The 24,119-nt window shown below is 36.9% G+C and overlaps 1 protein-coding gene and 1 long non-coding RNA gene across 6 annotated transcripts in view; one reads left to right on the forward strand and one right to left on the reverse strand.

Annotated features, from left to right (window-relative positions):
• The window catches only part of LOC117996491 (ras-related protein Rab-37-like), a 71,945-nt gene extending 47,929 nt beyond the window's left edge, over positions 1–24,016 (forward strand). For 4 of the 5 annotated variants that reach the window (XM_069509360.1, XM_069509361.1, XM_069509362.1 and 1 more), the window contains 3 exons: positions 18,108–18,216; positions 20,089–20,199; positions 21,383–24,016. In XM_069509360.1, coding sequence (XP_069365461.1) covers positions 18,108–18,216; positions 20,089–20,199; positions 21,383–21,624 — 462 coding nt within the window. In that variant the 3' untranslated portion in view covers positions 21,625–24,016. Of the gene's footprint in view, positions 1–15,416; positions 15,762–16,864; positions 16,976–18,107; positions 18,217–20,088; positions 20,200–21,382 lie in introns of all 5 variants that reach the window. The other variant, XM_034984550.2, reaches the window with a different exon arrangement.
• Positions 11,803–13,672, reverse strand: LOC138404703 (uncharacterized). Its single transcript, XR_011238526.1, has 3 exons — positions 12,847–13,672; positions 12,606–12,756; positions 11,803–12,508 (listed from the first exon to the last, which is right to left on the reverse strand). It is a non-coding gene; the product is annotated as an uncharacterized lncRNA (long non-coding RNA).
• Positions 24,017–24,119: the final 103 nt, after the last annotated feature.

Here is a 24,119-nt window from a genome sequence, read left to right on the forward strand (position 1 = left end):
TGCTGCGAGTGATAACAAGTGCAAGGAACGTGCCAGGGGTGGTTTCTCTAAGTTTTATTGCTAATGGACACTTGGCCTAGGTTAACGAATCTTCACCTCACGCAAAGGTTTTACTTGAATTAAGACAAATTGCCATTTATACAATGTGATTTATAGGTACTTTTCCAGGTGTAGGAAAAACAACATATCTTTCACAACCGTAGACCGTGAAACAATTAATATGATATACAATATCATACTAACGTAATATTCAATGAATAGGTACGTGGAAATCTGTCTCATGAAATAGAATTTCCTTGAAGATGGAAAACGAATGATGCTTGAATGCTCCCGAGCTTTATACATAATATTATACATGTGACTCGTTTATTTCACGTAAAGAATTTATTTCAATATACTAGCTTTTACTAGTACCTATATACGATCTTATGAAGCCTTATAACAACTAGCTTTACCCACGAGTTCGTCCGTGTACATTTATGAAGTCTTTTGTAGATTCCGTTGTATTTCTCGTCTCGCTTGGACATTTTGTAAAAACCCACTCACTATACTTTGTCTGAATGTCATTTAATTTAAAAGTCCATAAAAATGCTCATTGGCATTGAGATAAGGCTCTTGAAGAACTTTAGGTTTTTTGTTGTTGTTTTCTTGACATCCTTGAGATAAGTTGTGCAAAATCAGTAGGTAAAGAAAATACACGTCAGTTGTTTATTATAAAAACAAATAGGTAAAGTAGGTATGCGCCCGAAAGTAATGTACATTGGCCTTTACAACGACGCGGACGTTTCGGCTTTGTACAGCCTTTTCTCTGTTACTCATACCTATATGACTTTTGTCGGTCTTAACGACAGAGAGAGTGCTCTACAAATTTGCTATCACCTTCTAGAAGTCGATGTACATTACTTTCGGCCGCGTACTGTTCCTACATATCTACACATTTATTTACCTTTCATGTAAGTACTTACTGCTATTGTTCTTATTTTTTATTTGTCACAGCCCTGAAGCACGCTTGTTCCATTAAATATAGACTCATATTCATTGGTCCGATATGAACTTAATTTGCCCTACAATGAACATCGCTCTTTAATCATCGTGCCGTGTAGGTATCCATACTCATCCATACTAATATTATAAATGCGAAAGTGTGTCTATCTATCTGTCTGTCTGTCTGCTAGCTTTTCACGGCCCAACAATTTAACCGATTTTGATGAAATTTAGTATAGAGTCAGCTTACATCCCAGAGAAGGACATAGGCTACTTTTTATTTGAAAATTAAAGAGTTCCCACTGGATTAAAAAAAACTTAAATCCACGCGGGCGGAGTCGCGGGCATCATCTAGTATTATACATACAGGGTGTAACGCGCTACTTTACTTTATACTGCCCCACCTACGACGTGGCATTGACTTCACGTGGCCTACTTACGCAACGTTCATTGGCCTCTAGCGTCAGTCATATGTTTTATTTGCAATATAGGTATCGTAATCTTTTACAAAATTTGAAGATTTTTTTTACATTTTTTTCACGTCATTTTGTGGTACCATATCAGTAGACATCACTATAGTATCACCTGTCTTCAATTTTGCTAGCGTTCTCGTTGCAGCCTGTATAATGTATATCTCCAATTTATTAGTTGTTTACTACCTATTTGAAGTTTCAATGCAACTTTCAACGAATTTCATTACCTAACCTACTGTGAACCTCTCAGTATGTTCACATAAATACCTTCCTATCAAGCTCATAGCTCGCAGATAGTAAATAAAAAAAACCGGCCAAGTGCGAGTCGGACTCGCGCATGAAGGGTTCCGTACCATTATCTATACAACCGAGAAAAAAATCGCGTTTTTTGTATGGGAGCCCCCTTAAATATTTATTTTATTCTGTTTTTTAGTAGGTAGATATTTGTTGTTATAGCGGCAACAGAAATACATCATCTGTGAAAATGTTCATGAAATACAGCCTGGTGACAGACGGGCAGACAGACGGACGGACAGCGGAGCCTTGGTAATAAGTTTTACCCTTTGGGTACGGAACCCTAATAAAGCACCTATAACCCTCCTCAGTACCGGTCCATTTATAGTCCCCTGTGAGTGGAGCCGGCCATCTTATTAGCATTATCTTGTCGTTATCTGCGGACGGTACGTGGCATGATAGATAGGCTTGCCATAATGTTCAGGTACCAATACGGGACATTTTAACATTTAAATTTTTAACATTTACCTACTTACTATTTGCGTTCCAGTAATTTTAGTTTAAGTTAGGTATGTAAATAATTTTTAACTAGCTTATGCTCGCGACTTCGTCCGCGTGGACTACACAAACTTCAAACGCCTATTTCACCCTCTTATAGGGGTTGAATTTTCAAAAATCCTTTCTTAGCGGATGCCTACGTCATAATAGCTAAAATTTGCATGCCAAATTTTAGCCCGATCCCTCTAGTAGTTTGAGCTGTGCGTTGATAAATCAGTCAGTCAGTCAGTCAATCAGTCAGTCAGTCACCTTTTCATTTTATATATTTAGATTAGTGATTAAGTTTGAAAATACCTAAGTTGATTTGCTTATAGGGGCGACATAATCGCAAAGTGATAAAACTCCGGCTAAAAAAAAAATTAAAAAAAAGAAAAAATATTTTAACACACCCAAAACGCATTAACAGTCTTCTCAGTAGAATCTGCTGTTCCAACCGGTAGTAGAGCCTCGACATAATATCGAGTGACACAAGTTGTCCTACCTGAAATTATCTTTTTATACCTATCTAAATATATATAAAGATAAGGTGACTGACTGACTGATCTATCAACGCACAACTCAAACCACTGGATGGATCGGGCTGAAATTTGGCATGCAGAAGCTACTGTGACGCAGGCATCCGCTAACAAAGGATTTTCGAGAATTCAACCCCTAAGGGAGTGAAATAGGGTTTTAAATTAGTGTAGTCCACGCGAACGAAGTCGCGGGTACCAGCTAGTCCCACATACTTAAATAAATTTCATTTCATTTCACATTCAACGCCGGAACGGAGCGTTTCAATGACATCAAAGCATGCATGTATAATTAGAACACAATGAAATACATTAGACAACCCACAAAACCGTTATGGGGATCAAAAAAATCAAAAAGTTAAAGGCAAATCTAAATCAAACATTTTAATAAATTTTGTCAACATTGTTGAAAAACGGAACAAAAACCAAGGACGTGAACGTCACGCACACGTGACGTAGACGGGTAAATACGGGAACAGTCCCTACATAAATGTACGTATGGTCACCCTAATAATAGAGCTTTATGGAAATAATAAAAATATTATAATTTTGCAAGAAGGGGTTCGTTTACAAAGTGAGTACTTATAGACAATCATACATAGTATGATATAGGTAGATAGATATAGGTACTAAAAGAGATTGTAAACGACAACATGAGATCGTCCATTGGACACCATGGAAAAAAAAACAACGGCTGCAGCACGACAGAACGTCACAGAAGCGCGCATACGCGTGCATGATTATAACACACGAGTAGATCGTGTGATTATAGTTTAACTAGTTTATGACTGAATTTTTTTAGGCAACCCATATGCAATATTATTGACATATTAAATTAAATATAAAATACGTTACATCCATTAACCAGCTCGGTGAAGGTCATTCTATAGCGGGATCCTATACTATAGCGCTATATCTACACGCTATCAAAAAAAAATTTGTCTGTCTGTACCTTACCTACCTACCTTTAGGTCGAGATGGCTATCAGGGTATGAGGCGGGGGGTCGCCCCGGACGTCATTCACGCTCACTCGCACCGGGTTAGTGCGGGGTCTGTGCGGGGCGTCCCCACCCCGGTTGCCATCTCAACCTGTCAGTTGTCGCGTACTATACCTATACTTTTATCTCGGGAAAACCAGGAGCACACGAGTAGATGCCAGGAGTTCCAAAGTATTAAATAAAGAAGCTTAGGTATAAAGAGAACTGAAAATATGACGAAGAAACAGACAACAGCTATAACAAATTAAGTTACTCTAAGTCTAGACTCTAGTCTATAATAGATAGGTAGGTACTTTACTTGTAGTACCGATGATAATAATATTAACGAACACCTGAAAACTTTTGTTGAGGAAAATTAATTACTTAGGAAAAGCTTGGAGGAGAACAATAAACAAAATTTGAAACCCCGAGACCCGAGTAGGTTGGTATCTAGTTCTATGTATAATAAACTAGGTGATGCCCGCAACTTCGTCCGCGTGGATTTAGGTTTTCAAAAATCCCGCGGGAAATCTTTTCCTTTCCGGGATAAAAAGTAGCCTATGTCCTTCCCCGGGATATAGGCAACATCCATGTTAAACCAGCTATAAGTACGCGACAGGTCGAGATGGGCGAATCGGGCGGTAACGCCCCACACACCCGCACAGCCCGGTGCGGGCGAGCACGAGTAACGTGCGGGTGTGCGGGGCGTTCCCCCGCCTCATACCCCGATTGCCATCTCAACCTGTCGCGGAATCAACAATCTACAATCTATTATCTTCTCTATAATATAAAAATGAATCACTAAATGTGTTGCTCATCGCAAATCTCGAGAACGGCTGAACCGATTTCGCTAATTCTTTTTTTATAATATTCCTTGGAGTACGAGGATGGTTCTTACGGAGAGAAAAATTTAAAAAATTGCCTGGAAAAGAATCGACTGTCAGGCGGTACAAGTAAGCCAAGGCAGCTAGTGTTACATAAAGTTTATTTCGTACGTGCCAGACATAGCACAAATAGGTACCTATACCTACTCGAAATTAACCTGTCAATATGTTCTGGTGTCGCCATTCATCACCAGAGGCTATTCTGTCATCCACAGCGCAGTTCAAAGGCCTTACGTATGCATACTGGCGTAGGTACAGTCGACAAAAAAATAATTGGTCGTGTAATTTAAATTGGCCATTGATTAGACCCAAATTGATGCTAATGGCACCTAATAGCGTATACCTACTATCTAGTCAAAAGTAAAGCTTATTTTACACTACGGGATATAAATTATACCTACTAGGTATAATAAGTTTAAGTGATTTTGTAAAGTGGTAATAGTTATTCATAGTATTTCATAGAATTTCGCATACTAAGCGCGCGTTTTGACGTTTGATAAAAAGTTACTGATTTGACTAGTTGTCAAATACCGGATTGATCTATAGTCCGGTAAATATTGGTGTTCCCAACATTCGTACCAAGTTGTAGAGCTAATAATTGGGAATGTTAGGAACACCAATATTGACCGGACTATAACAAAATTTATATCCCGTAGTGTGAAATAAGTTACAGACACTTTCACAAGCTAGCATACAGTCAGTTGTGTATTTAACCAGAAAATTAACGCCCTTAGTGCTTTATAAGCCTAACTCTAATGGCATGACCTATTTATTTTGGTTTCACCTTCCAAGTTAGGATATAATTCAGGTTAATTATTTATAGTAACCCTGTAAAAAGTTTTTTTTAAAATAACTAATAGGGTACTGTATACTATTGAGATTTACTATAGATATAGATAGAAATCTATTATAAACATTTAATTTTACATATTAATTGTTTTGCTATCGGTACCGCCTATTCACAAATATATGCGTAATACTCACACCTAATCCAATAACAAGCCACGCAAAGGGGGCCTGTGAGCAAAACAGTCTTACCCCGAGTCCCGCAGGGTTAGTATGAAATTTTACATCTTACTTACCAATGTAAAATTCGAGGATAGAAACACAAGGCTCAAGTTCGCCCATACATCTACAGCCAGTGCTTCAAGCGAAAACTTTGCGAAATAAAAATCGGTAATACTGAATGCATGACTTTAAATCAGCGATTTGAGTAGGTTTAGTCCGTAAAAAATGACTCCTCACGCGCCCTTTCAAATCTGTGGTATGGGTCAACTGTCATGACTCATGTCGAAAGTAAGGTCCGCTTTTAAAATAAGGACAAAAATCGTACTTTTGACATGAAATTTGACACAAAGTCATCACACCACATTATATCTATAGTGCGACAAGGCTATGTTGGCGCGTGGCGAAAATCGGCACTAACGTAGCCGTCAAGTGTCCCCTTTGTTCTTGTTTGAATATTCTAAGCCTTTGTTCTCCAACAGCGCCCCCCTGTCAATGTCATTCAAGTGCCAAGAGAGCCTTGTTGCACTGTACAAGATTTGTAATATAAATGCTTAAAAAGCGGCTCGAAATAAAATAGCAATGACTTCATTTCAAATTAGTCAAATTTTAGACTTATTGCTTAGATGTTAAGCTATATGTTAGAATAAAATATTTTTGATCATTTTACAAATGACTTTTCGAATCTTTTTAAATTTACAGTCGATGACAAGAGGTCTTAAATATAAATACTTTGCAATCGTTCTTAAACTTTATGTTCAAGTACCTATTAAGGTTTATAATAAACTGAAGTTGGTGATATTATAAAACTTTTTCACCATTTTGTAATAAGAAACATAGATAATATGTATAGGTATGTGTGCAAACCTGGCCACTTGAGCGATGACATTTTGCTCGTGATCTGTCATCTATACCTACTATTCGAAATCAATATCTTTAGGTCTTTTTTTCTCAGACATTATTGTGTTTCGAGTTTCGACGCTCGATTTCTGTCAACGTTCACGAGATGTAAAATCTCATACTAACCTTACCGAACTTTACTAACATGTAAACAGTGATGTTTCGAGGGTGGTTTTGGGGAATCGAAGCTTTATACAGAGTCGGATGTTGCAGTACCGGTATTAAAGTCGAATTCAAGGGCAATACAAACAAAGTAAAGATTGCTATTAGTCATTCATCATCATCGTGATCAACTCATCGCCGGCTCACTACAGAGCATGGGTCTCCTCTCAGTATGAGAAGGGTTTGGTCATGGTCCACCATGCTGGCTATTGCGGGAGTTGATTCCACAGTTCCACAGCATATTTCAAGTCAATTTCAATGAGTTAAAAATCCTACTCATATATTCCATGTTCCAACCAAGTCAAAATGGACGCTACGTGACACCCCTGCTTGTAAAAGGGTTATTTATAATTCGGTTATTGGTACGATGTTCGCTAAGCCCCTACACTAATATCATGATCAACCCATCCGCCGGCTCACTACAGAACACGGGTCTCCTCTCAGAGTGAGAAGGATTCTGGCCATGTGCGGATTGGTAGACTTCACACACCTTTGAGAACATTATGGAGAACTCTCAGGCATGCAGGTTTCCTCACGATGTTTTCCTTCACCGTTAAAGTAAGTGATATTCAATTACTTAAAACGGACATATAACTCCGAAAAGTTGGAGGTGCGTGCCCGGGATCGAACCCCCGACTTCCGATTAGAAGGCGGACGTCCTAACCATTAGGCTATCACAGCTTATTATTATTATAGCTGTCAATGTCAATTCAGATTTTAGTCTGGTGGGAGGCTTCGGCTGTGGCTAGTTACCACCCTACCGCCAAAGCCGTGCCGCCAAGCGATTTAGCGTTCCGGTACGATGCTGTGTAGAAACCAAAGGGTATGGCAGTTTTTATTAAACCCATACCCTTTCCAGGTTAGCCCGCTATCATCTTAGACTGCATCATCACTTACCATCAGGTGAGATTGCAGTCAAGAGCTAACTTGTATCTGAATTTTAAAAAGAAAAAAAAAACGAAGATCGGAGTGCGCTTTTCCACACGAAGCTCTAAACACGCCTCCAAACAATTTTTTTTTGTAAACAAATACCTATTTGGTAAAAGTTGAAAAGCTTAATAATATAGTCTGCGACAGGTCGAGATGACAATCAGGGTATGAGGCGGGGGGACGCCCCGCACACCCGCACGTCAGCCGCGCTCGCCCGCATCGGATAAGCGCGAGGGCTGTTCGGGTGTGCGGGGCGTCGTCTCCCGATGGCCATTTCGACCTGTCGCGTACTATACTTAATATAACAATAATAAATTATTATTTGAGTTTCGAAATTAATCAACCAAAAAGTCTGTAAGCCCCGGCCTAATCCCCGTGTTCATTGGGTTTTATTCGATGAAAATTAATTTTCAGCGAAGGACCACTGTGTTATGAACACTTTGAAGTTTGAGGTGCTTTATGCTTAGCTCTTTTAAGTACTTAGGTACCTTGTTTTAGGGTCGCGAGTTTATCTCTTTGTTTATTACAGAGGGTCTTGATTTGTAATGAGTTGAGGGTATTGATTGAAACGTGGTTTAAGTACGTGATAGATATTTAATAGTTTTGTATTGTAATTGTAAGGTCAAAGCCAAATACTTAATATTTATTTAAATTGGGTAGGTAAGTAGTATTGTACACTTTCTGATGGTCAATAATTGCTGAATTTGCAATACAATGATGTACCTGATGGTGATAATTATTATTTACGTAAATTATTGAGTCTACTTGAGTGAAATTGCACTTGTCCGTCTGTACGTCCGTCACAGCCTTATTACTTCTGAATTACTGAACGTAATTACTTCAAATTTAAACGTTATATGTAAACTGATGGCCTTCATCCGAATATTGCATAATTTTTTTTTACAAAAAAATAAAAACTGACTGCAATACCTACCTAACCCCAAATATTAAAAATTAATAAATAGTTTAATTTATTAGGTACCGAATATATCTACTATGTATACAAGAGCTAATATAGTTCTATAATAATATTTTTGACTATCTAATATCTATAAGAAAGAACACAGCGCTCACCACTGCGCCAGGGAGGGAGTCCACAACTTGATATTAACATAAAGTCATAAAATCGATAGGTACAAGTTTATGATGCCAAGACTTCAAAGATCCATTTACTGTTTGCGATCAAAAACTTTTCTTGTTACTCATTATAGCTAGATGATGCCCGCACGACTTCGTACGTGTGGATTTAGTTTTTTTAAATGCCGTGGGAACTGTTTGAATTTCCGGGACAAAAAAGTAGCGTATGTCCGTCTCCAGGATGCAAGCTATCTCTAAAACAAATGATGCTCGTGACTTCATCCACATATCCACATGGATTTAGGTTTTTTAGAATCCCGTGGAAACTCGTTGATTCTCCAGGATAAAAGTATCCTATGCCCTACCCTGGGATGCAAGCTATCGTCAAAAACCGGCCAAGTGCGAGTCAGGCTTGCGCAACGAGGGTTCCGTACTACAGTCGTATTTTTTCGACATTATGCACGGTAATTCAAAAACAATGACGCATAAAAATAAATAAAAATCTGTTTTAGAATGAACAGGTGAAGACCTTTCATATGATACCCCACTTGATATACTTAGTTATCTTACTTCAAAAATTTAAAATACTAATTTATTTCATGACTACAATTTAATTTTTTTGTGTGATGTACCTAACCACAAATTCACGGTTCTTAGATTTTTTCTCTTATGTCAGCTAAAAGACCTATCTAGGTACTTGCCCATGATTCTAGGTCAACGGGAGGTACCCTGTAGGTTTCTTGACAGACCGACAGACAGACAACAAAGTGATCCTATAAGGGTTTCGTTTTCCTTTTGAGGTACGGAACCCTAAAAATGGTTAAACATGAAAAGCTAGCAGACAGACAGACAGACACACTTTCGCATTTGATAGAAGTTTCCAGGATTAGATAAGTAGGTAGGTACTTTACAGAAGCTTTACATACGATTTTTATTCATAAAATGATGACTTATTAAAAAAAAGCTTTTTGCTTTCGTAGTCTCCAATTTAATTAAGTTAGTATCTAGGTATAAGTAGGTAGGTACCTTTCCAAGTTTAGTATCTAATTATTATTTAGAGCGCGAGCGTCTCTATTTATTTACTCAATTAACTTTTTTCAATTGAGAAAGTAAGTTATAGTACGCGACAGGTTGAGATGGCAATCGGGGCATGAGGCAGGGGGCGCCCGCACACCAACACGTCACTCGCGCTCGCCCGTATCGGGTTAGCGCGCGGGCTGTGCGGGTGTACGCGACGTTCCCGCCCCGATTGCCATCTCGACTTGTCGCGTGCTATAGGTGGCTTCATTTTAATAGCCTCAATAGCTCAACCGGTATAGAAGTGGACTGAAAACCGAAAGGTCGACGGTTCAAACCCCGTTCGTTGCACTATTGTCGTACCTACTCCTAGCACAAGCCTGACGCTTAATTGGAGAAGAAAGGGGAATATTAGTCATTTAACATGGCTAATATTCTTTAAAAAAATAGTAAGATCTCCTGCTCCGTTGCGACGTGATTGAAGGACAAACCAAAAAATCAGCAAAACAACATTCGAACACACTTTCGCGTTAATTATAATATGGGTACCTACCGATCTAGATACATAGAAGTTTACTAAGTTTGAAATTCGAGAGACTTAAACTTTTATTCGAGTTTCTTTTTACAAAGTAGTAAAGTTAGGTAGTAGGTACCTACCCTCCTAAGTATAGGTTTCGTTCAAAGACATTTTGACAAGTAAGTAAAATGTCTTTGGCTTTGGTCTATCGGCGGTATAACAAGCTGAAAGTTTGTATACAGGGTGTAACCAGAACGCTGTCAAACAAGGAGACAGGTGATAGTACTGATAATTACTGATATGATCCTACTACAAAAAAAACGCGAAAAAAAATTACCTAAAATTTTGTAAAAGTTTATGATATTATATTGCAAATAAAACATCTGACTGACGCTAGAGGCCAAAGAAACGTTGCGTAAGTAGGCCAATCGGAGTCAATTCCGCGTCGTAGGCGCGGCATTGACCAGAGTTTTCCACGCTACATTGCGGGTTTGAAAAATACTAAATCACTAAAACTACGAAATGAGGTAAATGGTTATTGGTATTGGATTGTGTTTGGTAGTAAGTATAACAATAACGATAAGTTTTTGCAAGCGTTCTGGTTACATCCTGTAGATATATTTTGTTAGTTGTTACTTTATAACGTCGTGGTAAGTATTAAAATACGGTCGACCTACGCGGTACCTGATTATCTTCGTTAAACTTTGGATGTTGTCCGTGCGAGTGCACTGAAAGAAATGTTTTGTAAACAGTTACAAAAACTTTGGTTACTGTTTACACAAAAAAAGTGACTTGCAAACTATGTTTTACTAGCTACAAAACTGACTTTTGCTATTTGAGTTGAGGTACTAGTTGCTAAAGTTATTTTGTTGAAGTTAATTGAACTGTTTTACTGTTTTTAAGCAACCAGTTTATGAACGTATAACACTCCATCTTCTTGTTAAGTACTTTTCGATTTTGTATCTTTTAAGCAACCTGCGCCCTACTGGTACCTTTACTGTGCGTTTGTTATTAACAAGTCGATATGTTGTTAATATGTTAAATGTTTTGTATCAATTTAACAAACTGTTTACCTACTGGTAGCCTAATGGTGTGCATTTGGTTACAAAACAATTTGTCAACGGATTACTATTTTTTATTGTTACTGATATGTGAACAGTGTGATTGTTATTAAGATATCTTGGTGTGTTAGTAGTTACCAAACTGTTTAGTAATATGTAACTAAATTAGTTGAGTAATGGTAGGGAACTGTTCAGTTATAAATAAGAAACCTAGTTGAGTAATGGTATTATGGTTAATGAAATCTAGCTTATAGTATTTACATACTTATTTTTTTGCAGTAGATATAATTTGCAAGCTAAAATGTAAACCTATACCAATATTGTGTCTGTTTGTTCAAAAACCAACAAACCCATCGGTACATTTACATTTCAGCAACAAACTACATCTGTTACAAAAAAGTAAGAATAAAGATACTATTACAAGCTAGATTTCATGAACCGTACCATTACTCTACTAGGTTTGTTACTTATTAGTAATAAGTTATAACTAAACAGTTTGGTTAATTAATATTGGCTAAAGTTACTGATTTGAAATAAAATTATACATTACTTTATACTTATTTATTTTTCGTCTCAAATACATAGGTAGGTACGAGTATACTTAATATATATCTCAATATCAAAATTAAAAATACAAGCCTATAAAACTTACAGATGAAACATAAACATAGCTTTTACTATGAGACGATTTTCCAGAATTAAAAAGGGCTGTTTCATACGTTTTCCAATGAGCAGTGGCTTCTTGTATGAAATATCTATTTTTTATCCTGGAGGATGGTTTGACCCGCTTCAGTATTATTTATAACATAGCTTCGAAATAGCATTTTACCTTAATTATTAATCAGTTATTTGAGTTACAGTCATAAAAACAAGTCTACAAAAATTTAATAATATTATGATGTCATTTGTATACATTCAAAAATAACTCTATCATTAACAAAAATATTTTTAATCATCATAAATGAAATTACACAAGCTTTTTTAAGTAGGAAGGTATCTTCACTTGTAATTTGACAGCAATTATATAATATTATGCATTATTCATTAAATTGGCACTAAACAAATAAAAATTCAACCTTACTAAAGTACCTACCTACCTGCAAAACTTATTTATACATACACATTCTGTATCTGTTCTGTTTCCTGAGCTCCAAATCATCTGAAGTATGGTTTTGTTGTAGTTGCTTTTTCTATATTTTCATCCTCAGGACAGGACACTGAAAAAATTAAACAAAGAATTAATTTATTTAGAGAAGGACGACTACACCAGAGAGCTAAATCTACACTCGCACATGCTAAGAAGATTGTACTTACATCACTTTGCTGGTCTGACGGAAAAGCATCTGTTAGCATATTTTTAACTGTGGATAGTTGTTTTATCAGTTTCGCTGTGTCCAATCATAGGTACCAGTTCCTTTGTTGTCCTCGGCCAACATTAACAATGTTTCAAAGTCAATGCCATGTTCTAGAATATAATTGTAAACATAATTATGATGCAACCACCATACAACTACCTATTACCTACTTTGAATATACTTACTACCAGCGTACATACCTTTAAATTTCGGAATGTACATCTCGAGGCCCCACGACTTTAAATAATTTTCTATGATAATATCATAGAAGATTGATATTGTCAGGCTCAGCCAGCTTTGTGCCTTCGTCAGACACTGCCGCCTCCGCGAAGTCGCTCATGTTCTTAAATATTCGGCCAGGCGCTGTACGGTACAACTTTTTTACGAAAACCATTAGGCACCTGTTGTAGAAACCGTACCGCACCGTAGAAACAATAGTGTAAACACTAATTACGAGGCACTCCTTTTGCTGACTCCAAATACACACTCACTGATCACTGAATAAAATTGAAACAGGACAACGTACAGGCTAAAATATCAAAGAAAGTTTGATTGTTATTTTTGAAATTGTTAGATTATTTGTAATTAAAGTTTGACTATATTAATACAGCATTTAGTACGGTTGTTATCAGTAAAATAAATAGGGTATCACCTGTAAAACCTTTGTAGATAATAAATAAAGTAACATGTTATTATCAAATTTATTAAGCTTTTTAATGTCTACAAAAGTTTGGTAATTCACTAAATGTACACGTTTTGTAAAATATGATCAAATATTAAATAAATAATAAGCAAATAGTTATGTTATGTATTAGACATCGGTTTTGTTGCTATAGAAAATCTAATTGGTTTACGTTGTTTCAGTTACTAGTAACCAAACGTTTTGTAACTTATTAACCTACTACATTAACCCAACTGCCTTTGAGAACACACACTAAACTAGTTATGTAATAAATAGTCAAAGTTTATTTATTAACGACTAAAGTTTGTTTAAAATTTAAGCAACAAAACTAGTTTGGTTGATTCTTTTTTTCAGTGTGTATCAAAGGGAAAAATAAAAGCTCTCTTCAAGTCTTCTACGAGAATATTGTTCCTGAATATTAAATTTTCTTTTGAATATGCTGGGATGGCTTTGTTGGCTTTCTTATATGTTATTTGCGGAGTTTTCCAGTTTTATGAAGAAAGAAAAATGTACCTACCTAACTACATACCTAATAATTTTAAAATCGACACAACAAGCCATAAATCTAAATCTTCTAAATATATAAAATGAAAAGGTAGGTAACTGACCGACTGACTGACTGACTGATCTATCAACGCACAGCTCAAACTACTGGACGGATTGGACTGAAATTTGGCATGCATACCTATAGTTAAGTATTATGACGTAGGCATCCGCTAAGAAAGCATTTTAGAAAATTTAACCCCTAAGGGGGTGAAATAGGATTTGGAAATTTATGTAGTCCACGCAGACGAAGTTGCGAGCATATCTAATTGATTATAGGCAGGTATAGGTACAGTCAGCGAAATAGCTATGTTGCTGACTGTACTTATAACCTACTGTTGCTAGGTTTGCACCCGCCAGAACAAGCGACTATGGACGGGTGCATACCTAGCTTTCTTGCTGACCCTACCTGAAGTTTGTAATAATATTGAATGTATAGGTAGGTACCTACCTACCTAGAGGGTGATCTCCGGAACTGATGATACGATTCGGAAAATTATTTTATTGATAGCTTCATTATTCCCGTAGGTACCTATACTCTACCATACGCTAAGCTATTTAATAATAAAAATATAAGGACGGTTATTTAGTTGAAATTGCATAGATACCTAAAGTAACTCGAAACATCTAGAATAGGTACAAAGACTATAACATTATGTTGACGGTTGACCTAACAAATAAATTATTTGTAAGTATAACCTACCTTACCTCTGCCTGTGCCCGCACGTATTTTCATCAAATCTCATCAATAGAAAACTCCAATAATAAAGTCGTCGCGTCTTCCTTCTCCTCCCTTTTTAATTTCCCGGCGTGCTAATAAGTAGACACCTACTTAGATAGGTAATATCGCGCCGAGACACCTTTTGAAAGAAGCTGCTTTTGTTAGAAATGTCGAAAATTAGCTTTTAGAACGCCGCCGCTGGCGACTTTTTCAAAAATTGTTACCTACTTACCTATATCTATATTTATAGGTACACACACAGGTAGGTATAATGTAGATAATAAAATATACCAATTAGTAAGTAGGTACCTAAGTACTTGAACTTACCAATTATTTACTTACCTACCTTCTTCTTTTAACTGTGCCTCATTATTTCTAATTCGAATTTATACAATGATTTCATTCAGCTCTCAGGCGAATAAAATTATACGGTTGAGTTTAACAGGTAAATACTTGTTAAGTTAATTGTCAAAGCCGAATAGCAATCAACAAGTAGGTAACTTTAACGAGAGATAACATTTCGTTCGAATTTTCCTTTGATAAGGGTCGTGGCAGCTACGAAGTTGTTCTGACACCATTTTCAGTCTCTTTAAGTGTCTACTGTACCTATTGAAATGGACACAATATACTTAGGTACCTATAATTAGTACACGACAGTTAGAAATCGCAATCGGGGAGGGAACGCCCCGCAATTCCGCAAAGCCCCCGCGCTAACCCGGTGCGGGCGAGCGCGGGTGACGTGCGGGTGTATGGAGCGCCGCCTCATACCCTGATTGCTATCTCAATCTGTCGACTTATCACTTTTTACGGTTTTACGGATTTAGGTTCTAGTTTTTTGAGCATTGAAAAAACAAACAAAAGGGAAAACATAAAAGTGTGAAATAGTGAAAGTGACATTGTTTTTAGGATTGACTACGGCTCTAGGTTCAAGTTTTTTTGGGCCCTGAAAAGACAAAATGTGGAATCCGAACATAGACAATAGACAAATGGAGAAGAGGGTGGTAGTGGGTAGGGTTCGACCGACGTGGGCGAGGAATCTGCCGGAAGTCAGAGACGATGACGAGCAGAGTGAGGACCTTGGCGCTATGCCGCACAGCGACCCGCCTTCGCCGACCGAGCAGTGGGACCAGCAGGGGAAGATAGAAGAAAAATATGATGTTTTTGGAAAAGTAGGACTTAAAGAGATTTTCTAATTTTCTTTAGCAACGATAGAGTAAGTAGGTAGATAGGTAATATACCTACATAATATTAGGTATACTCAATGATGCTGTGATAGCATTCAGTAGGTACAGTTTTAACAAATTATATGGATCAGCCAAGTCCTAAACTATAAAATGTGTTAATTTTAGACATAGGTAGGTACTTTTATTAGAGTTGAGCCACATTTGTTAAAATTGTAGGTACCTACCTACTTATTTACCTACTGAGTGTGCGAGGCCGAAAGAAACTTTGGAAACCACCGCGCCTTAACGGTTTTTAGGGTTCCGTACCTGAAAAGGAAAAAAGGAACCCTTATAAGATCACTTCCTTGTCTTTCTGTCTGCCGTGTCTGTCAAGAATCCTAGGTATAGTGTACCTAGGTGCCTACTTCCCGTTGACATAAAATCATGAAATTTGGCAGGTAGGTAAGTAGATCTTATATATAGTAATAGCACCCGGAAAATCTGAAAACCGTGAATTTGTGGTTACATCAACAAACAAAAAATTAAAATGTGTTCATGAACTAATAATTAAGTAAATACTATTTTCAACTTTCAAAGTAAGATTAATACCTACCTATAGATACTTACTACTTAGGTAGTACCAGTGGCGTGCACAGTGTTTGAAGCCAGGGTACGCATTAGTTAGGTTGGAACCTGTTTACTGGCAGGTCATAATGAAAAATATGCATTAAGCTATTACAACTGGGGTAAGCAGTGCATTTATGCCTCTATGACGTGCACGCTACTGGGTAGTATGAACTACGAAGTGGGGGTAGGTATCATAATTATTATGAAAGGGCTTTACCTACCTGTAAATTCTAAAACAGATTTTTGTTCATTTTTATGCATAGGTAGGTACTAATGTTTTTGATTTAAGTATAGTGGAAAATGACAAATAAATACGACTGTAGTACGGAACCCCAGGTGCGCAAGTCTGAGTTGCACTTATAGTCGGTTTTTTAGTTATATCTATAGGACGGCAGTATTGTAGGACCTAGGTAGGTACACCGGTAAGTTAACATACCTAAGTACCTACTCACTTAATTTAGAAGTGTATCCTGTATTTCCAGGTGATGTTGCTCGGCGACAGCGGCGTAGGGAAAACGTGCATGCTCGTGCGTTTCCGGGACGGCACCTTCCTCGCCGGAAACTACATTTCCACCGTCGGCATCGACTTCCGGGTAGCTACACCCAACCCCACCCACTGACACTGACAAACATTGTTAAAACTATCTTTTATGCAGATGAATTAGGTACTTATTAAAAAAGAGGCAAAGAAATATTACCTATCATTTTATTCCTCCAATCTAACTTTGAGTTCCAAAATTGGTTTAACTTTTCAGTTTTTACTTTTTTCTCATGACGGAAAATGACAATTATTCAAATTGGTTAGGTACCTGCCTACTAGGTAAGTAGGTAGGTACGTAAGTAAGTACTTATCAAGTTTTTAAAACCTCTTAGGACTTTAGGTATTTCAGAAAACAGATGTCGATTAATTAGGTATGGTCTACTCAATTTAGGTAAACCTGCCAACGCAAAATTAGCAATATTCATTCGCACTAGTTAATAATTTTTCATTCGTTCTATATTTTAAAATGAAAAAAAAACTAAATGGTCTTCAAGGGTTCCGAGTTCAAACGGACCAGTCACGGGTACACGCGAACGGTCCGCCGCTACGCCATTGGTGTTAAAGTTTGGCGCGCTTTTTCTGTTCCCGCCCCCTAACCGTGACAGCTGTGATTGAATCGGTTCCTCCACTGAGTGATTTATAGCATAGTGTTCCTTTTTTTGTTCATTTTTTGCTATCTGATTTATGGCATCTGGTGTCGATACAAATAACACCAACCATCATAATAATTTAGGTTCATAAAGCTATTTTTTTATGAACACCTGCACACATTTCAGATTGTACCTACTATAATTACCTATCAATTCAAACAAGTAATTATTATTTCATAAGATCAGGACCTGTATTTAAATAGAAATAAAATGAATAATGTGAATTAAAACTATTTTCCTTTTATTACCTAGGTACAGTAAATTATTGTTGACGAACCTTATTTTTCACATAAGTATTTAATTATTATTGTATTGTGATAGCATATTTAAATACGTTAATTTAAATTACCTATTTTAAGTTCAATCAGAGAATTTGCATAGAATAATGGATTGTTTTCATTCATTGTAAAACAAGAGCGGAGCGAGACCAATAATTAACCTATGACCAATATTAAATGTATATATGTATATTATTATTAAAATTAAAAAAATAAAAATGCTCATCGAAAATACAACTAACGCCATCTATTGCAGAACAAAGTAGTAACTGTAGACGGCATCAAGGTCAAGCTTCAGATTTGGGACACAGCAGGGCAAGAGCGCTTTCGTAGCGTCACACACGCCTATTATCGAGATGCACATGGTAATTATTCCTATTGTTTCATTAGTGTATCAAGAACACCATTAATTTTAATTTATAAAAAATTAGTGATATGACAATTTTCAGCCTTTCTTTCGTTAGCTATATCAATTAATACAACATTAACAAATACCTTTTTGTGACTACTAACGCCATCTCCATCTATGTCTAAACAACACTTGGAAAACGTTTGTTTTGGTTACAACAGTTGGCAGCATTGTTTTTTATTGAGAGCTACAAAACTAAACTTTATTAAAGTCATAGAGTAGGTTTATATTAGGGTATTATAGTTTTGACTTTGAGTGATGACAGAGAGTAATAAACACAATATCTTGCACAATATAAACAAATTGACAGAACTAAGATATAAATGTGATGCTACTACCCTTTTCGCAGAAAGGATTGTGAAAGGGATTTTTGAGATTGAGCTTAATTATTGACACACAAAACGAAATTGACAAGTCTAAATCTTTTTGACGACCTCCCTGGCGCAATGGTGAGCGCTGTGGTCTTGTGCACGGGAGGTCCCGGTGTCCTACCTACCTACAAAATAATTGACACTGTTTTTATATTCACTGGGTACCTATAGTACGCGACAGGTCGAGATGGCAATCAGGGTGTGGACGCCCCGCACACCCATACAGCTCTCGCGCTAACCCGGTGCGGGATAGCGAGGATGATGTGCGGGTGTCCCAGCGACTCATACCCCGAATGCCATTTCGACCTGTCGCGTACTAGGATAGGTAATTATATTGTGTTGTTTATAGGTACCTATACTTACTTTAGTGATCTTATTAATTTATTTAGTGATCTCATATTATTATTATTCATATTGTAGGTATTACATACCTACCTAGCCTGCGATAGCCTGCGAACGAAATAAATTAAAAAAGAAATTGCTTGAAAATTCGTCGTTATGCTACAGCCTAATTGCAAGATTCATCATTTTTCAAAATGACTAATGAATGAATGAATGATTTTTATGGTCAGAATCTATACCTACTGTAAGTTGGAAAAAATGCAGAGACGAAAGAGGATTAATTATGTTCATTCACTTTAATGTGATGTGATTGGCCGATAGATCGCAATGCAATGACACTTTGACTAGGTACCTACCTACTTACTATTAAGGTATCCATAATACCTATAGGCTAAAGGCACAGTTTTAGACCAAAATATAGGTGTAAATGTGTGTTATTTTTACCCATCGATGTTTTTACCCGACTATCGAAAGGATATCGTGTTAGCCAGTTATGTGTTCTTATCGCTTCCGTACTAAACCACCACCTCATACCTACTCATGCAATTTTTCTACATATTAACAAATAAATCGTCCGTTTGTGGTGTTGTTTTGAAAAGGAGTAGGTACCTACTTAAGTACTTAGTCTGGTTTTGAACATTATCTTGTTCGTGATGCCAACTTTAAGCAAGTAAAGAGAGTAGAGAAGAGTAGGTACCTACTTAATCAATAATCACTACGTAAGCAAGTTAATACTCTTGTAGAAAGTTTATAGACCACTGTCTGTTTATCATAAGTATTTCAGTGATATAACTGAAATATGATAGAGTATATTGACTATATATAATACTAGTACTTATTTTAAACTAGCTTATGCTCGCGACTTCGTCCGTGTGGACTACACAAATTTCAAACCCCTATTTCAGCCCCTTAGGGGTTGATTTTTAAAAATCCTTTCTTAGCGGATGCCTACATCATAACAGCTATCTGCATGCCAAATTTCAGCCCGATTTGGCCAGCAGTTTGAGCTGTGCGTTGATAGACCAGTCAGTCAGTCAGTCACCTAGGCTTTTCCTTTTATACCTATATTTAGATTAAGACACTTGCGCGTTATAAAAATGCATTTTTGCCAACAGCTCTTTTACTGCTGTACGACGTGACCAACAAGACTAGCTTTGACAATATTCGAGCCTGGCTCGGTGAGATCCGGGAGTACGCACAAGACGACGTAGTCATCATGCTGCTAGGTAAAAACTTATTTTTACTAGCAGGCCTTTTTATAAATTATTTATTTATTAAATAATTTTAAATACACATCAATAATTGCGAACCGGCAGGAATCGAACCCGCGTCTCCAGGGATCGCGCCCGACGCTCTGCCTACTTGTTGCAGTTATCGAAACTGCACACACACACAGTTGTTTTGATGTGTATTTAAAATTATTTAGAAACTTCCTTGAAGTGTAGGTAAAACACTAGGTATAAAAATTATAAAATATTTATTTATTATTTACCTATTTATTTCAACAAAAATAACACAATTTTACAATGTTGGTTTCTTCGTGCCCCTAAGCGCTTGGCGGCTTGTCTGAGCACTGCACATAGAAATCTTTATTCTTTATTGCACACACAAACATACACCTACTTAGCTATACTTACAGAGAACATTAGAAAATACAGAAGAAACTATACTTACTAGATGGTGCAAAAGCGGCCTTATTGCTATAGCATACCTATGTCATTTATACTAATTGCACCTACACTACCTACCTACGGAAAATGTGCGTGTCCCCAATAAATAATTGCGTTACGGATTTCAAGCCATCCCTGTCGGTCTATCTCCTAGATTCAGTGACTGCTTATGAGTAATATTGACGTCATTTCGGTTAGTCACCAGAGCTACCTAAAGCTACCTAGGTACCCAATATTGAAGAAAAGGGGTTTGACAGTTGTTATTTTTGGACTCTTTTCCTAGTCTTCCTACAGCTAAATTAGTAATACCTACCCAGCCACTAAAGAAACACGACATAGACCTAATGAGCTTGTATCATATATCTACCTACCTACTCGTGTGCTTGTACCTTAGAACATTTTCAGATCTAAATTCACTGTGGTAGGGTTGGTTGATAAATTAAATAGGGCTAGGTATATAGTAGGTACTTACTACCTAGCCCTACTATTATATTTTATTTATGGCATAAACACACTAAGTAAAACGCTGTTTTTACCAGTAGGTGTGAGACGTGAGTATGTATTAATTTAAGATTATGGTCAGGAATTTCATACCTACGACCTCATTTTTAAAGATAACAGATGCCCCTTCACTTTTAAATTGAAAGAGTCGCATTCGAATTTCGAACATGATCCGCAAGCGCTCAACCTCGAACTATTCGAGTCCGACATAAGTGGAGCGGCACAAATTCTGTTCCAGGAAACAAGTCAGACAGCGGGCTAGAGCGGGCGGTGAGGCGGGAGGAGGGGCAGCGCTTGGCGAGAGAGTACCAAGTTGCGTTTATGGAGACCTCGGCGAAAACCGGCCTCAACGTTGAAGCCGCTTTTGCCCACGTAGCGCGCGCTCTCGTCGCGAAAGCGAATCCCGCCGACCCCTCGAGGCTAGCAGTGCGCGCGCAGCCGACACAGGAGCAACGGTCCTCGTGTCCGCCATGTTCGTAGATTCCGCGCCAACTTTCAACACTCTAATGTGTTCGTGGACCAAACTCCAAAGGTTATACTCATGCTAATGACAATTTTAACACTTGTCGAGGATTTGGAAACGTTTTTATCACAGATTCATTACTGCTATTTTGTTTGATGATTTAATATTTTCATTAAGTACCGACCATTTGAAAATAGAAGTTGGTGACTGCCTTGAAATTGAGGCGAAACTTATTAAAATTCAATAATCTTGACCTGATGCTACAGAGTGAGTACAGTTAGGAAGGCCAGCGCACTGTGCTGTTGCACAAGGAAAAATATAGCCATGTCGTGTTTGAGCTAGTTTATCTAAGTTGGTTTTTAACTGAATTAAGTATATTTACTTGAATATTACAAGTCATGTCACCTTGACATGATGTAGTAGATTGTTCAGCAGATGGCAAGTTCATGTATCATGTGAAAACCATTTTACATTTATTTGATGCGAATAAATTAAACAGTGGCCCTACCGCGGCTGTTTGACAGCTACAATGTCACGATCGCAATCATCTCTGATTGGTTAATGCTCGCTCACTATTGGCCACAATGCATTGTTGCACCAAGAATCGCACAAATTCAGCCAATCAGAACAATTGAGATTGTAATAATGATTGATGCAGGTTTTAGACAATCGCCCTGCCACTTATTTGTATGAAAATATCAATAATGAACTGTACAGCACAAAAGATTAACCTTTAATAAGGCTGAAAAAAATAGCACAATATTTGGAAACCTTTTGAAGACATTGACTTGTATCTCCTATATATCTATTCTATGCTATTGCCAAAGTCGTATTTTTTAATTATCTCTAGTAAGTAGTTAAGCTAATGTTTTTAGTCTCAACGTTTTCTCTTGTAGCTTTTATTATGATAACTTCAGGCCCTCCAGAACTTTCTATTTCAATTGACCAGTCCCATAACGATTTCAGAACTTTTATTTTTGTAATGCAGACTACTGAAATTAGAAAAACTAATACCTTACTGCAACTGGAGAATTCACTGGTCTCAACAGGAACCAGTTCACTAGTGACTGTGTGTACTATAATATTATTCCTATTTCCCCACTTTTTTATTGCATTATTAGATACAATAAATAAAGCTTCTAGCATCCAAGTTTCCTACAAAATAATTCGAGTATTTACCTTAAAAGAAATACATAGTGGAAATGCATCTAAATAAAGAAAATTGAATTCAGGTGGCAGGACAATCAAACGAGTATTTTAATAATTGTTTTGTACGTGTAAAGTTTATTGTTAAAAATATAGAATATTATAAAATAATCACATAATAATTAATATCGTGTTGTTAATAGGTAAAAAGTACTTGTGGTACCTATCGTTGAAAAAAAATTATTCAGAAATTTCAAGGAAAATCCCATTTCAACAAATTAACTGCGGCATAGGTACCTAAGTAATATTGTTTATTAGCTATAAAAATATGAGATGTTTGAATTAGTTTAAAAATTAAGAAAAAAATATACCTAACAATAAAAGAAAATTATTTATATTGATTATCGTGCACTACCAGAGATAATTTTACAAAATTTAATCTCTGGCACTAGGTACTTAAGGTCTGGACAGACACAAAACGTGGCAATAATAGATCTAACAGGCACTTTGTAAAGTGTATGGTCCCTACATTTTAACAGGCTGTTCCTTATAATATCACAACTTCTAGGAGCCGTGCTGTGTTGGATACCTAGGACCTCGCGTCGTTGCCGTTACGTGTTATGTCTAACCAACCCTTTAGTCGGGCATTACTTTTCCTTCGAGGCAAAAAATATTAGGTAGGTAGGCACTATAACTAAATATAAAATGAAATGAAAAACTGACTGACTGACTGATCTATCAACGCAGAGCTCAAACTACTGGACGGATCAGGCTGAAATTTGAATGCATATAGCTATTATGAGGTAGAAATCCGCTAAGAACGATTTTTGGAAATTCAACCCCTAAGGGAGTGAAATAGGGGTTTGAAAGTGCATCCACGCAGACGAAGTCGTGAGCATAAGCTAGTTAAATATTAAGAAGAAGAGAAGTGAATACCTTATAGAATAAGCAAAGTACCGTATTATGTAAAGTCCAGTAGCAATGAAACTTGCTGAAACAATCCTGCAAGAAATTGCGGAAGATACTTTACAATGGAAAACTTGAAGAAGTTGACTTGCCAGGGCTAATTTCTGCGAGTTTTTTTGCTTGTGGATGGATACTTTAATTAAAATAATGGAAATGTAGTTAAGTATGAAATTATAAAACCAATACCTAAGTACCTTTAGCAATTGTAAAAAAAAACCATAATACTTAATGAATTATAAAGTTTACTCGTTGCAGTGTCATTGAATGTTGCTTAATGTGCGCAAAATAAAATTATTATCAAACACATGTAATGCATTTTATTTAACAAGTAACTTATTAAGTGACACCTACAGTGCGAGAATCGCAATCACATTGGCTTACACACACAATTGAATTTTAA

This window comes from Maniola hyperantus, chromosome 3 (genome assembly GCF_902806685.2).
Source record: "Maniola hyperantus chromosome 3, iAphHyp1.2, whole genome shotgun sequence".
NCBI lineage: Eukaryota > Metazoa > Arthropoda > Insecta > Lepidoptera > Nymphalidae > Maniola > Maniola hyperantus.